This window comes from Diabrotica virgifera, chromosome 1 (genome assembly GCF_917563875.1).
Source record: "Diabrotica virgifera virgifera chromosome 1, PGI_DIABVI_V3a".
Taxonomy (NCBI): domain Eukaryota; kingdom Metazoa; phylum Arthropoda; class Insecta; order Coleoptera; family Chrysomelidae; genus Diabrotica; species Diabrotica virgifera.
In genome coordinates this window covers 216,951,074-216,967,470 of record NC_065443.1, presented here as the reverse complement: position 1 = coordinate 216,967,470, position 16,397 = coordinate 216,951,074, and the positions used below count along the sequence as shown (strand labels likewise).

Here is a 16,397-nt window from a genome sequence, read left to right as displayed (position 1 = left end):
AGTGGAATCCATAACAAGAGAGGAATTAGAGAAAGCAATAGAAAGAGTAAAACTGGGCAAAGCACCAGGCAAGGATCATATCACCCCGGAAATGATAAAATTCATGGGGACAGAGGGAATGGATAGCATGAAAGAACTAATGAATGATATCATAAATAGAGCAGAATTACCAAAGGACTGGAAGAAAGACATTATATTACCAATACACAAAAAGGGAGACAAGAGAAACTGTAATAATTACCGAGGTATCACCATATCAAGTATCCCTGGGAAGGTATTAGCAAGAATACTAGAGACAAGAATAAAAACACAAATAGAAACAACTATGGAAGACACACAGTGTGGATTCAGGAAGGACAGAAGCACGCAAGACCTAATATTCACATTAAGACAAGTAAGTGAGAAGGTAATCAAGAAAAATAGAGAGATACATATGTGCTTCATTGACCTGGAAAAGGCGTTTGACAGAATCCGAAGAAAGGACGTTTGGAAGACACTAACAGAAAGGGGAGTCGACAGACACATAATAGAAGTAATAAAGGATATGTACAAAAATAATACAAATACAGTAAGAACCAATAACGAGGAATCCAGAGAATTTTCTACAAGTCAAGGCGTCAAACAGGGATGCGTGCTGAGTCCACTGCTATTCTCAGTGGTACTGGATGAAGCGATAAAGAAAGCCAAGAGAAGAATGAGAAAACTAACATTAGGATACTGGCAAATGAAACAGACTCAACTATCGGAGCTACTATTTGCAGACGACATGGTATTGATAGCAGAAAACAGAGAAGACTTACAGAACAATCTTGAAATCCTAGAAGAAGAACTATCAAACATAAATATGAAAATTAATACAGAGAAAACAAAAACAATGATAATTTCAAATACGAGGAAGACACACGCAATAGAATTAGACGGGAAACAACTAGAGCAAGTGGAATATTTTAAATACCTAGGAGTAATAATCGAATCAAATGGTAAACAAGACATGGAAATAAACGAGAGAATGGGACGAACAGGAAGCTTATTTAACACTATGAAAACAACATTTTTTGGGAAAAAAGGGATACCGGAAAAAGTAAAAACGGCAGTCGTTAAATCAGTAGTTAGACCAACAATCATGTATAGCAGCGAGACATGGACATTGACGGGGAGACAAAAATCCAGAGTCAATGCTATGGAAATGAGGTTCCTGAGGAAAATAGCAAACAGAAAAAGGACAGACAAAATACGAAACGAAACAATTAGACAAAACCTAAAACTAGAACCAATCAATGAAAAAATAGTAGAAGGACAACTTAGATGGTTCGGGCACGTGTGTAGAATGTCGAACGAGAGGCTAACAAAACGAGTGTTCGAAACGAGAGTGCAGGGGAAAAACAAAAGAGGGAGACCAAGAGTTATGTGGGTAGATGAAATCAGGAAAGAAGTCGAGAAGAAGGGATTGACATTGGAAAGTGCAAGAAACCTAGCGCAAGATCGGAAAGCATGGAGACTACAATGCCAAACTCAACTCCACCAGCCTTACACCTAAAGGTAGAAGGGCTTAGGACTAAGTAAGTAAAGCAGTTAGGTATGGGGAATGCTTAAGAAATAAAAAAGTACCGTGTAATATCATTTCATTGCAATACTAAAAAATAGGGTGTTCCATTCAAGAAAACTAAGAAAATACTCATTCCGAGTTTCGACCCACCCTGTATACTAAAATTAAAGTTTAGCTATACCAATAATTGTTAACAATAGTAGACTATATTAAAAATCATTTGAACATAAATAGAGTTTATTATGTCAAACTACTACAATCCTACAGGGTGTGAATATTGCTACGAAATTAATAAGAAAACGTAATTATCTTTTAACCTACCCTGTATAATGTTACAAAACCTTATATATTAAGAAAGAAGAAATCGAGGAGAATCAAAAAATGAAAAAATATACCGGGTGTCCCATTAAAAAAAACGAAGTTATAAGCAACTTCCGGTATAACCGGAAGTATCAAGTAGATGAAAATATTTTCATTAAATAGATCAGTCTTCAAAACCCCCTTGTTCCAATTTTCACAATTCAGTTACCTTTAGTTCTGGAGATATTTCTAATAGGCCCTTTATCTGCCTCACCCTATATAGTTCACAGCAACTATCTAAAGATTTAGAAAACTGAGATACACCATAAAATGATTATAAGTAAGCGAATATCAAACGTAATGAATGAATGGCGCGGACCTCGCATTATAATGATTTGACGTCACGACCAATGAGAACGCATTTTGGGCCGACTGCTATAATTTGAATTTTCTCTCCATTTTAATCGTATTTAGGGGTCAAACGAAAGGCAACAACAACTTTTTTTTTCTTTGATATATATTTTAAATGATGTTCTGTTGTGATCTATAGCATTTACTTCGAATTTAAAATGTTATGCAAAGATAGGTTGGCTTAGTGGTAATGTATTCTTAAACGCAGATAGCCTAGCAGCAGAAAATACCAGCCAAATTATGATTTGTATAAAAGTACGGTCTTGCAAGACGTTAAAATGCCCTTTCTACAACACTTCCAACTGACCAATCTAGACAAACATAATATAACATTGGCATACATTTATATTTCAATCACAACAAAATCTTCATACGGACATACTTAGGTTAGAATTTTTCGTGATAAGGAGAGTTATAAGTCCCAATATATCCCATTTTTTGCAAAAGTTATAATTCCGTTGATTGTTCCTATAAAAACTATCTAGAACAAATTATTACCGATTAAAACTACCAAGACAGGTTGCTCATTTTACTACATTCGAGCACATTTTCCTAAATTTGTAACCAAACTTTGTACTACAACAATCCATCATCAAATCCCGCTCGTTAACCGCTCTAATCGTCCACAATTTGTCATGGAACCCGATGATCGGGACAGTACGCCTTAAAATTACTTTCCACAAACTGCCAAGCGTTCTTTCGCGCGCAGCTGATATGCGCAGCATTCAGACAACCTCTTCTAAAACACAAAATGTTGGCTCCCTTCAAATGACACGATTTACACGTAACGTTACAACAAGTCCACACTGCTGCTTCGAGTCCCACTATTTTCGGGCCTATCAAGTACGTGCCGTGCGACCATACGATACAGTCCTCGTGCGCCCAAACCTCGTAAGTCTTATTTCCCGTGGCGGTGATTCCCAGGTAAATGTCGGACTCGCTTTCCGATAGGCCGTCACTGTCGGAATGTTTCCGCTTGGATTTCTTGCTTCTGGAAGCTACTGTCGCGGCTTCGTCTAACGCTTTTGTGATCTAAAAAATACAGTTATTTTTTAATATATTTTCGGGATAAACAAAAAATTAAGTATAAAGTCTCAAAATATAACATATCGATGGGTTAAAACACATTTATTATTGTATGTCCGTGAATGTACTTTTTGGGAAAATCGATTTTGAATGTTTAAGCTCTTCTAGAACAGCGTTACATTAAATATTAAACTTTACGTAATTTTTTATGATACGTCATTAAATAAACATTGAAATGAGTAATAAAAATAAATACCTTTCCTCACAAAAAAAATTAAAGAAGACCTAAAAAAAAGTATGGACATACAATGGTTGGCAATAAAAGTATGGACATGCAATAAGTGTACATCATGATTTTGATTTAATTATTGGATGTTTTATGTAAAAAATAGAACATTAATGTATTTATTCATGTTAACACAATAAAGCACGTCAACAGTCTATTTCACTTTCAGAAGCACTATCTATTGGAACTATGTATGTCTTGCAAATTGCCTTTGGTCGGTAGAGAATCTATCGCGCCTTTGTAGTCTTTGTATAGTGATATAACTCAAGCATTACACAAGTATAATAGATTTTTTTTGGCCATGGATATTGGCAGTTGCTTAGAGTATATTTTTTTCAATCTTCCCAGGTAGGTAGAGGCTTCTTCCCAGGTAGGTGATTTTCTTGTACCCCTTCGTGTAACTGACACATCCAAATAGTAGAAACCTTGTAGTAGAAATAAATTGATTTGTGTTTTTCTGTGCCACCCTGTTGACAGTGGCATGAATTGAATCTGCTTCTAAATACGAAAGGCCAGTTTTCATGAATCTTTAATAAGTCATAAATATCTGGATGTTGTATTGCATTTACCGCATGTAATATTCAATTGTCATATTTTTGTTACGATTCTGACCCCTGCAAGTATCGGAAAAGTTTGACAGTACTAGGAACAGGATGCAATTTCAGACGATTCTTTTCCTCCATTTGTTTCGTCCCAGATGTAACAGTGTCCGTCGCTTTATTACAATAATCAAATATTGTAAAGTTATAGGCAGAAAGTTTGGGTCTGTAGTAGATTTGAGCATCACCAGCGTAGGGCATAGATAAAACTGCCTGCAAGTCAAATGAAACAGATCGAAATGTTACACCTTTGTCATCTATTAACCGTTTCTTATCATCACCCTTCATTTTAAGAGAGTCAGTTTGTCTCTCCTTTTTTATGATCTTAAAGGTCATTTTTCAAGGCGGACTTGTCTGAAGCATTTTTGTAACTATTGCAGAGAGAACACTGATCTTCTTTGGTTTAAAAAAATTTAATGGAGATTATTTGCTATTAAAAAGAGATCTGTATACATTTATTGTACACTGGGGTATATTATTCTCCTGACTAAATTGTTCATACAGTAAAAGACAAGTAAAGCTTTTTTAAGTCTTTTCTACAATAGTGACTTTCCATACGAGGAAAGGAATCGATGTGTTCCTAAGCTTTAACAATTATATTTGCATCTGTAGTATTAGGAGCCCTACGACCATTTCTTTTATCTGTCCCTACATAGGCTCCTAAATTTTACCTCCTGATCTTCAACTTAATGCTTAAAGTCTTACAGAAAAACTTAAGAGATACTCTTTGATTTTCGTTAATTTCGTCCGGTAAGTAATGGCACTTTGAATAATTTTTATGTCCTTCAGAGTTTTCTATCTGAAGTCTAACTTCTGTTCTTTCTAACTGCAACAGTTTATAATTTCTAGGACGTTTTTCCATTAGTGTTATCGATAAAACATAAACAATAAATTCACTCGACACCAAAAAATAAAACTTTCAACAATAACCTCAAAAATGCACACCACACAAGGTGCTAATGTTCCAGCAAGCTTGTTGCTAGTGACACATTATTTGGTGCACAATTATTGGATGTCCCGGACATACAATGTTCTGCCCTTAGTCTTTTGATATTGCTAAGGGCACATAAATATATTGTATATGGGCATACAACAATTGTTTCCTTCATAATACATTTTTGAGCTTAATTCACAGTTTTGAAATGTCATTTATACCACACCAAATACTTTAGGACACGCAATGTCTATGAAGGATGATAGACTGTTAGGAGGTCATCAAGGAACAGTGCATAACTCAATAATGGAAAAAAGTGGACATATAATAAGTGTGCTTTAAGCCACCGATATGTCAAAATCGAGATGTGGCGTTACAGACGCATTTTAAGAATTTCGTGGATGGATCGTATGACTAGTGTTAAGGTCCTACGTGGAATGGGCAAGAAATGAGAGATTATTAACACCATCAAAGAGCACAAACTAGAATATCTTGGCCCTGTTACGAGGAATGTACAGAGATGGGATAGCTATGTTATGAGGAATGAACAGGCTTGCTGCAACTCATTCTTCACGGCAAGGACTTTGGGATTCTGGCTACCAAAGGAGTACGGCAGGGAAAAGTGAGTGGTTGACTAAAAAACGCAGGAGTAAGAGAATGACAGAAAGACTCTACAATCACAATAAAGACGTACTAGAAATAAACAAACCAAGACACGTTGAATATTATGAGGAGCACTCCCAAATCATGATTTATAATGTATGTATATACATTGTAAATCCCAAATCATGGTTTACAAAGTTTATACACTCTGGGCCAAAATTAACCGGCCACCTTAAAAATGGGTCATTTTTGATAGTCTTATATGTCCTAAACCTTATTCCTAATATGTTATAGCCTTATTCCTTGACAATATCGTTATGATAATATTGTTGCTAAACAGGTAAATTTTCATTGTATACCAAGTGTACGAATCAAACTGTGTTTTTTTAAAGTTTGCATCACCCTGTGGAATATTCTAGCATTTGTATAATACTGAAATTAAAACATAACTATAGCCTCATGTTTTCTCAACATTTTGTTTTTTGATTGATTCGCTATGTTAGATAATAAAAAAGTTAGGTGCTTTAACAACTAGACATGTTTTTTATCAATGTTTTTAAAAATTTTGGCAAAGTTTAAGGAGTAATTCTGCATGAAAAAATAATGACAATTTGCTTTATAAACTTATGTCCGCAAATGCTTCGTTTCCGAGATAGGGGGTGTTGAAATTTTTCTGACAAACTGACGATTTAGTGCACACCTACATTGGATCCGATTTTCTCCGATCAGATCAGATCAGATCAGATCCGATCCGATCCGACAGGCGGTGCCTACATTGGATCCGTCTTTCTCCGATCAGATCAGATCCGATCAGACCGGTTTTCCGGCGAGGGTGCCTACATTGGTTCAGTAATCTTCCGACCACCGACCACCGACAATGAGTTCCGATGAAGATGTGTTAAGGAGATGATGAATTTAATATATTTAAACATGTTAGCTTGCAACCCCCAACTTGCAACCAGTTTGAAACCAGTTTGCAACCAGTTTGCAACCAACTTGCAACCAATTTGCAACTAATTTGCAACCAACTTGCAACCAACTTGCAACTCAACTTGCAACCAATCGGAATGAAACCAAACACTTCTCGATGAAAATAGGAGAAGCTACTCCCGACGTCGGCCGATATCGGATCTGATCTGATCTGATCGGATCGGAGAAAAACGGATCCAATGTAGGCACTCCCATTTAATACTATGGGTTTATTTTTTATTCCGACGTCGGCCGACGTCGGATCTGATCTGATCTGATCGGATCGGAGAAAAACGGATCCAATGTAGTGCACACCTACATTGGATCCGATTTTCTCCGATCAGATCAGATCAGATCCGATCCGATCCGACAGGCGGTGCCTACATTGGATCCGTGTTTCTCCGATCAGATCAGATCCGATCAGACCGGTTTTCCGGCGAGGGTGCCTACATTGGTTCAGTAATCTTCCGACCACCGACCACCGACAATGAGTTCCGATGAAGATGTGTTAAGGAGATGATGAATTTAATATATTTAAACATGTTAGCTTGCAACCCCCAACTTGCAACCAGTTTGAAACCAGTTTGCAACCAGTTTGCAACCATTTTGCAACCAACTTGCAACCAATTTGCAACTAATTTGCAACCAACTTGCAACCAACTTGCAACTAAAATTGCAACTCAACTTGCAACCAATCGGAATGAAACCAAACACTTCTCGATGAGAATAGGAGAAGCTACTCCCGACGTCGGCCGATATCGGATCTGATCTGATCTGATCGGAGAAAAACGGATCCAATGTAGGCACTCCCATTTAATACTATGGGTTTATTTTTTATTCCGACGTCGGATCTGATCTGATCGGATCGGAGAAAAACGGATCCAATGTAGGCACCCCCATTTAATACTATGGGTTTATTTTCTATTCCGACGTCGGATCTGATCTGATCGGAGAAAATCGGATCCAATGTAGGTGCGGCCGTAGGCACCCCCATTTAGAACTATGGGTTTATTTTCTATTCCGACGTCGGCCGACGTCGGATCTGATCTGATCGGAGAAAATCGGATCCAATGTAGGTGCGGCCTTATTTATTGCTTTGATTGACCGATTGAGATATGCAAATGCAATTTGGTGGGTTTTATGACATAGTTATTGCATATTCTTTGACATACAATTAAGAATTTAATATTCACCATTGGCGGGCATACGGGTAATATTATGGCTCATATTACCCGTATGCCCGCCAATGGTGAATATTAAATTCTTAATTGTATGTCAAAGAATATGCAATAACTACGTCATAAAACCCACCAAATTGCATTTGCATGTCTCAACCGGTTTTAAAGTAATAAATAAATCGTCAGTTTGTCAGAAAAATTTTAACACCCCCTATCTCGGAAACGAAGCATTTGCTGACATAAGTTTATAAAGCAAACTGTCAGTATTTTTTCATGCAGAATTACCCCTTTAACTTTGCCAAAATTTTTTAAAAACACCCTGTATTGATTAAAAACATATCTATATAGTTGTTAAAGCACTTAATTTTTTTATTATCCAACATAAGCGAATGAATCAAAAAACAAAATGTTGAGAAAGCATGTGGCTATACATATTTAGGTTTTAATTTCAGTATTCTACAAATGCTAGAATATTCCACAGGGTGATGCAAACTTTAAGAAAAAAAACACAGTTTGATTCGTACACCCGGTATATAATGAAAATTTACCTGTTTAGCAACAATATTATTATAACGATATTGTCAAGGAATAAAGCTACAATATATTAAAAAAATCACTTAAATCGGACAACAGGTTTAGGAGATATAAGACATCAAAAATGACCAATTTTTAAGGTGGCCGGTTAATTTTTGCCCAGAGTGTACATTGTAAATCATGATTCGGGAATGCTCCTCGTAACATTCCACGTGTCTTGGTTTGTTTATTTCTAGTGCATCTTTATTGTGACTTTAGTAGAGACTAGTCGAGAGCTCTCCATTTCAACAATAATGTGGAGAATATGCAAAAGGTACTAAACTAATTGTGAGTTTTAATGTAATGTATTTATTAAAGCGATTAACTTTTAGGAAGGCAACTGACTTTTTCAATGAATATTCTTATTTCTTTGTATCCCAGTTATCATTAACATTAGCCTATTGGTTGTACCTTTGTTTTGAAGAAAACCATAAATTTTGTCTCGGAAGTATCTCATTTTAGACGAGAGATTTGTTTGAATTGTATGAATCAAGTTCATAGTATTTATAACGTCACTGAAGGTGTGTCTTACTACTTACACCATTTTCCTTTCATTTTAGTAATAATTAGCAAATTACAACCCTTACCTTTTTACTTTTGAATTGTCTATCGTACGGATCGTCCAGCCGCCTCTCGAATTCCGGACACTGCGTCGTGATGAAGTAAGGTCCGAAAAGGTCTCCAGGTGGTTCGATATTCCTATCGACGGTGGGACCTGCCAGTTCGCTCGCGTGAGGTCCTCGTTTGCAGAAGGCGCAGATCCACGTCGCGTCCCTCGTCTGGGCGTCGTACTTGTTGCTCAACGTGCTAGAGTGCAGACCCTTGGAACGAACCTAATAGTATTATCATCAACAAAAAAGGTAATAGACTAATTAATAAGGTTGTTTTGAAAGGAATAGTATCATTGGAGAAAAAATAAAGATGGTTTGAAGAATGCTAAATAAAAATAAAAATAATCTATACTACTAATATGTAACAATTGAACATGTGCCAAATTCAAGGTTTTTTAATGAAAAACGGAAGAAGAAATAAAGAGGAAGATGGAATCTAGAACGAGAGAAGAGAGGGAAAGAAGAGCAAATAATGCAAGTGAAATAGGAAGAGGAAAGAAATAAAAGAGGAAGATGAACACAGGAAGGAGAAAAGAAGAGAAAGTGGAAAGAGAAAGATGAAGGTAAAAAGTAGATGAAGATGAAGGAAGACAGAAATAATTGAAAGAAAGGAAAACTAACAATTGTGATCAGGTTACAAGCAAAACAAATTTAAAAGGAACAATATTTGAAAATAGAAGATACGACCAAATGTAACTCAAGAAATAGCTCAAATCAAATCAAATTGAATAATGAAGAATCATTTTAATTTAAAAAAGAACTTAATATCAACAACTACTATCGTGTCATACATTCTTGAGACGACCAATATGTCAAAATCTTAGCCATCGGGCTTGTAGTTTTGTTTTCACCGCGTGTAAAAGCGGGCGTGTCTGGGGATTAAAAAAAAATGAAAAATGAACAATATCTGGAAGGGAAATCGAGCAGCTAAATCAAAGAGCGCTTGGATGCTGTGTACGGTGACTCTTCTCTTTCGATGGCGACCGTCAAAAATTGGTTTAAGGAGTTTCAACGTTCATGTGATAATGTAACTAAAAGAATTTGCTTAAAATAACAATGGTGAAAATTTTCTAAGCTAGTATGGGATTGTGTGCAGAGGCGTAGCGTAGTGGGGGTGGCCCGCCCGGGCGGAACTTTTTAGGGGGCGGCAAAATTTAACAATAAATAATAAAAATATTTTGTAAATATTTGAACCATTTTATATTTTTATCGCCACTACAAATTCGGATCGATTGAAAGGAGCACGGAATCTTTAAAATCAAAAGGAGAGACAAAACGGCTTACTAAGGAATGGTTTTACCGTACATTGACTAACGGCGAAAAAGTTTTACGTACTTAAATGGCTTATTCTTCATCTAAAGCTAAAGCATCATTATTTTGCTTTTGTTGTCGTTTGCGTGTCAAGTCACGAATCAAGTGCACTTCAAGAGAGCAGACTATTGACAAAAAAGAGCAAGACATAGTGGCAAAAGAAATAAAGAAATGACAGGAACTTCTGATCCAGAATGTTTGATATTATAAGATTTCTTGCCAAACAAAATTTGGCTTTACGTGGATATATATTCGCGGTGTGCAAGTACTTGGAAAGGGAAACGAGAAACGACCGTGCGCGAGTCGCGGAGAAATATTGCAACTATCTTAAATAATTCATATTGTCAAATTGACGTATATTTCATACCTTCTGTCAATGAAGCAGAAAAATTATATATTGCTCCACAATATTGATATGATATGCAATTATTATATAAAGGTAAATTTAATTAATTGTATTTTGCTTGCAGTACTGCATTTTAATAACGGATTTTATTTACTACATACAATTGTTTACGTTTGCTAAACATAACCTGCATCTTATTTTTTTCTTCTTATTATTTTTTTGGACTATGGTCTTGACAATTATCCAGCAACCAGGACTAATATAATTGGCCAATATAATTAAAAGTGCGAATAAAAGTACAGAGCGTAGAAATAGAGGTCGCTTTGCCGAACTTGCACGGTCCCAATAGAAAACGACACCAGTACCAATAGAGGAAACTTTTTAGAATCGGTTAATCTAATTGCAAAATACGATCCTGTACCTCGTGAACATCTTGTAAGATCTAAAATGTATAGCAAAATTTCAATCACTTATATATCACTACAAATACAAAATGAATTTATTGCCACTTTGGAAAATAATGTTCTTGGAAATAATAAGGCTAAGTATTATTCAATTATTATATTCGACAGCACTCCAGACCTTTCTCGTAAAGATCAAACAAGTCAGGTATTAAGATACGTAGTAATTGAAAATCAGGAAGTAAAAGTAATGGAATCTTTTATAGATTTCATTGAAACTAAGACAAAATGGCTGAAGGAATTTCAAAGATGATTTTGGACACGATTCAAGCTGATGGCCTAGATATAAGCAACTGTAGAGGCTAAGCATATGATAATGCTGCTGTTATGGCTAGAAAGTATTCAGGAGTTCAGCAAAGAATTCAAGAAATAAACCCTAAAGCTAAATTCGTACCTTGCTCAACTGATTCGTTTTTACAAGCTGGCTCAGTTGAGGTGGATTCAGAACTTTTTTCGGCAGTTTGGAACGTTGCTATATATTCTTTTTTTTTCCTCATCGACACATCATTCGGAAGTTCTGATAGCAGCTACAGGCAAAAGTTTCTTAAAAAGCGTTCAAGACACGCGGTTGAGTGCAAGACGCGATGCGGTAAATGTGACATGGCATCATTACAAAGACATTCTCGTCACTTTGGAAAAACTGACAGAGGCAGGTGAAAGCTTAAACACTAGGGCAGAGATGCAGGTGCTTTACTAGTTTCGATGCAGTCATTTTCCTTTCTTTGTTTTTTTTTTTGGGCCTGTGGCAACCGATGCTACATGAAGTGAATGATATTTACAAACAAGGGGGCTTGGCATAAGATTGTGCGCTTAGAAAGTAAATACTTTGCAGATAATATTAACAGAGAATTAATAAACGTGATTGTAAAACTTAGATAAACTTTTTATTAAAAATCTAACCTGTATAATGCAAAATAATGATGACTGTTTTCACCGAAAAGTTATCTATAATTAATGTCTGTAATGTATAGTAATATCTAGTATATAAGAGGGCGGCAAAATTGTCCTCCGCCCCGGGCAGCCAACACTCACGCTACGCCACTGATTGTGTGTGTGCCCTAAATAAACTAGGAGACCATAGAAAGATTACGGTAGCCTGTGTACTGGGGCACGAGGGTCATAAGGGCAATGAAAAAGCAGATGAAATGGCTAAACAAGGCCCATCAATGACATTCGTTGTACCGGAACCCTTCTGCGGTGTTGCAAAGACAGTAACAAGAACGGCTACAGGAAAGTGGATAGCTCACAAATCTCCTGGTGGAGGAATTCACCAGGACAAAGACAGGCGAAACAGTTCATTACAGAACATTTGGCAAAATTTACGGCAGACCTAATAAGCAAAGACAGGAAAACAGTCAAACCCATAGTAGGTCTGCTAACAGAGCACTGTGACAGTCTGGCAAATGTGCAGTTCTTTACACTAGGACAGTGATACTCAACCTGAGGCCCGCGGGCCGCATGCGGCCCTCTAGCGTTTTTTATGCGGCCCGAAGGCTAACTAAAGGGCCCTTTGATCAAATTATTTGTCAAATTCCACGTGTTTTCAATAATTATTTGATAGTGTGCCGATGTGTTTGAGGCGTGTTTGGGAGTGAGGCAGACAATTTAATGACTTTAATTTTAAATTATATTGAAATTTTTAAGAACTCTGATTAAAAAGCAAGGTATTATTAACTTTTAATAATAAATTATTAAAGTTAATGAACAAATACTCATTTTAAAAATAATCAATACTTATTTACTACATTGCAACGACCCATTTAGTAATCAAAAGAAAAATTCAGGTCCGGATTAACAAAAAAAATTAAAATAATTGTGACCTTGAAACAACACCCTGTATATGAAAATTTTCAAAATTCATCTGCACATTTAAAAAGAGCATAAAAACTAAATTTAATTGCTCGCTTCAATTTTTTGGGCAGACAATTTAATGACATTAATTTTGAAATAATTATATCGAAATTTTTGTTTTAAAAGTAGTATGAGTTCTTAAAAATTTCGACAATTTCAAAATTAAAGTCATTGAATAGTGTGCGCAAAAAATGGAAGCTCCATTAAAGCTCTTTTCAAATGTGCAAACGGGTTTTGAAAATTTCAATATACAGGATGTTGTTTCAAGGTCACAATGGATTTATAATTTTGTTTAATCCGGACCTGGATTTTTCTTGTGATTAGTAGTTGGGTGGTTTGGATTCTCAATGTGACATATGTGTACCAAATATCAAAAAAATATAAAAGGTGATTCTTAAGTTATGGGTCCAGAAAGAAATGGGCAAAATCGATAGAACACCCTGTAACTAGGTTATAAGTCGGTGGAGCAATAAATTTAGTATGTCTAGAACCGCCTCATTTACCTCTATTCACCATTCAAGTATTTTCGTTTCCCAATGAAACACCCTGTATACTACTTCATAGGCTATGGCAATAACTACTACGTGGCCCAGGAAAGAAAAAGGTTGAGTATCGCTGCACTAGGAGAAGAAAATCCAACGGCAAATAGCTACATGGAAGGTTCAGTATCGAAGCTATTATTAGACTTCTTAAAAAGGGCCAGGCTAGAGAATGTTACCTAGGACTAGAGGACCTCAATAGATCTGAAAAGGTCGCAGTGGAATAGGCCAAAAGGCCACTTCTTTAAATCTATCTATTTATGGTGGAAATTGAGGAAATGGATGAAGGTCTAATTTATTCAGTTTATTATAGAACGCATGAAACCTGTATATTTTTAACGTCACAAAAGAGTTTATCAAAGGCTATAGCGGGATAAGATGGTCAAAAATGCACCCGCACCGATCAGCCCAGCTACTTATGTTTTCGATAAAGGATATAAAATTATGCCCTCATGCAAGTTTTTAGCTTCCCAGAGGTCCTAAAACCTCTTAAATCGAGAAAAGAAGAATTTTTAGGTTGTATTTTTTGTGAGCGCAATTTTAATTTAAAAAATCTGAAAAAATTCAAGAGGATGTATATTTTGAATACAAAACAGCCAAATTTTTTTTCAGATTTTTGTAATAAAAAATGAGCCCAGGAAAATTTTTTAAAATTTTCAAAAAAATTTTGGGTTATGTAAATATGATTTGGCCAACTTTTAAATAGTATTTTTTTGTGTATTTTTTGTCGTTCTTTTGAATGGCAGAGGCAGAATTTTTAATATCTGAGCGGAAAGAATGAAAAAATTGAAAAAACCGTTTTTGACTGTCTCGAGATGCATCTCGGGACAGCCAATTTTAGGATTTAGGATCCTGACTACAACAACTGAAAAAACACTAAAAGTGTGAATTTTGTCATAAAATTTGGTATGTGGGCTTGTAATAATATTTGGAACAGCTTTTAAAAATAACTTTTTTCGATATCTCTAACGCGAAGCAAATCGAATCGCATATCGAAAATTCACCCTGTTTGTGGATTCGCAGTAGACCGCGTTTAAAATTTAAATTTCAGCTGACTATTTTAAAAATTGTGAACCATCAACCTGTATGACTGTGCCAAATTTCAAATCTGTATATATTTTGATAGCCGAAATATAGGGGTGTCTTCATTTTAAATGCGACACACTGTATATTATCAATTTTATAATTTATTGCAACTGATATAGTCGTATTTTTTATTGCTAGATTCAAAATATACATTCGAAATACTGACTAATTCACTAATTTTATCATAAAAAGTTCAAATTGATTGCATTGAAGTATTGAACCAATTAATGCGTATTAATATAATATTATTATAGTACATAATTATAATATACAGAGTGAGTTTTATGTATAGAAACTATCAATTATCTTGGAAACATCTTGCACGATTTTTATAGGTTTTGGTGGGTAGGGGTTTTCTAATGCAGCCGATATTATAGTGATAATTACATTGTTGTCAGATCTTCCATTTTTCTGGAAATCTAATGAACTTTCTTATGTCAAATGGAACACCCTATATGTCTTTTGCGTTTTGAAGTCCTTAAGAAATAGATTATTTTTCATGTTATATTCCCTATATCTAAATGCCATAGTTTCGGAGTTATGGCTACATGTATTTAAAAAAAAATTTAAACAAATTATAAAAATCAATTTTTTCGGCCCGTGTAGACATTATTTTACATTCTTTGGATCATTGGGAAGAAAAAAGGTCTTTTGTAATTTTTCTCTAAAGTTAATGGTTTTCGAGCTCTAAACAATTTAAAACTGAAAAAAATCGAATACTGACGATATTCAAGGTTCAAAAACACAAATAAAAAATATTATTTTTGAAACTGCTGAGTACCCAAATTCAAGCTAAGCCCTTCTTCTAGGCGCTCGCTATAAACTTTCTTGGCCCGTTTTATCCTATGAAAACATTGCTTTTTAATAATTGTTAGTGAAGCGCATATGAGAGGACGGGCGATCGGGCTGCATTAACAACTAAAAAACAATATTTTAGAATGAAACAAGCTTAAACTACTTATTGGTAACTGATAAAATAAGGCTTGAACTTGAATTTGTATACAGGGCAGTAACAAAAATAATATTTTTGATTTGTGTTTTTGAACCTTGAAAATCGTCATTTTTCCATTTTTTTTCAGATTTTAATTGTTTATAACTCGAAAACTTTAAAGAAAAATTACAAAAGAACTTTTTTGTTCCCAATGGTCCAAAGAACGTAAGATAATGTCTACCCGGGCCGAAAAATTTTTATAATTTGTTAAATTTTTTTTTAATAAATGTAGCAATAACTCCGAAATTATGGCCTTTAGATATAGGGAATATAACATGAAAAATAATTAGTATTTTTTAAGGAATTCAAAACGCAAAAAATATACAGGGTATTCCAATTGAAGTAAAAAATTTAATTAGATTTTTAGAAAAACGGAAGATCTGACAACAATGTAATTATCACTATATCGGCCGCATTAGAAAACCACTACCCACCAAAATTTATAAAAATCGTGTAAACCGTTTTCGACATAATTGAGGGTTTCCGTACATAAACCTCACTCTGTATATATTATTATTACACATTAATTGGTTCAATACTTCATAGCAATCAATTTGAACTTTTTATGATAAAATTAATGAATTAGTCAGTATTTTGAATGTATATTTTGAATCTAGTTATAAAAAATACGACTATATCAGTTGCAATAAATTATCAAATTGATAATATACAGTGTGTCGCATTTAAAATGAAGACACCCCTATATTTCGGCTATCAAAATATATACAGATTTGAAATTTGGCACAGTCATACAGGTTGATGGTTCACAATTTTTA

General features: G+C 35.0%; 1 protein-coding gene across 2 annotated transcripts in view; it reads right to left on the bottom strand.

Annotated features, from left to right (window-relative positions):
* Positions 1-1,850: 1,850 nt before the first annotated feature.
* The window catches only part of LOC114332913 (uncharacterized protein CG5098), a 104,325-nt gene continuing 89,778 nt past the window's right edge, over positions 1,851-16,397 (bottom strand). Inside the window, exons 6-7 of one of the 2 annotated variants that reach the window (XM_028282695.2) lie at positions 9,013-9,246; positions 1,851-3,289 (exon numbers count right to left, since the gene is read on the bottom strand). In XM_028282695.2, the coding sequence (XP_028138496.2) occupies positions 2,891-3,289; positions 9,013-9,246 (633 nt within the window). In that variant the 3' untranslated portion in view covers positions 1,851-2,890. Of the gene's footprint in view, positions 3,290-9,012; positions 9,259-16,397 lie in introns of both variants that reach the window. The other variant, XM_028282694.2, reaches the window with a different exon arrangement.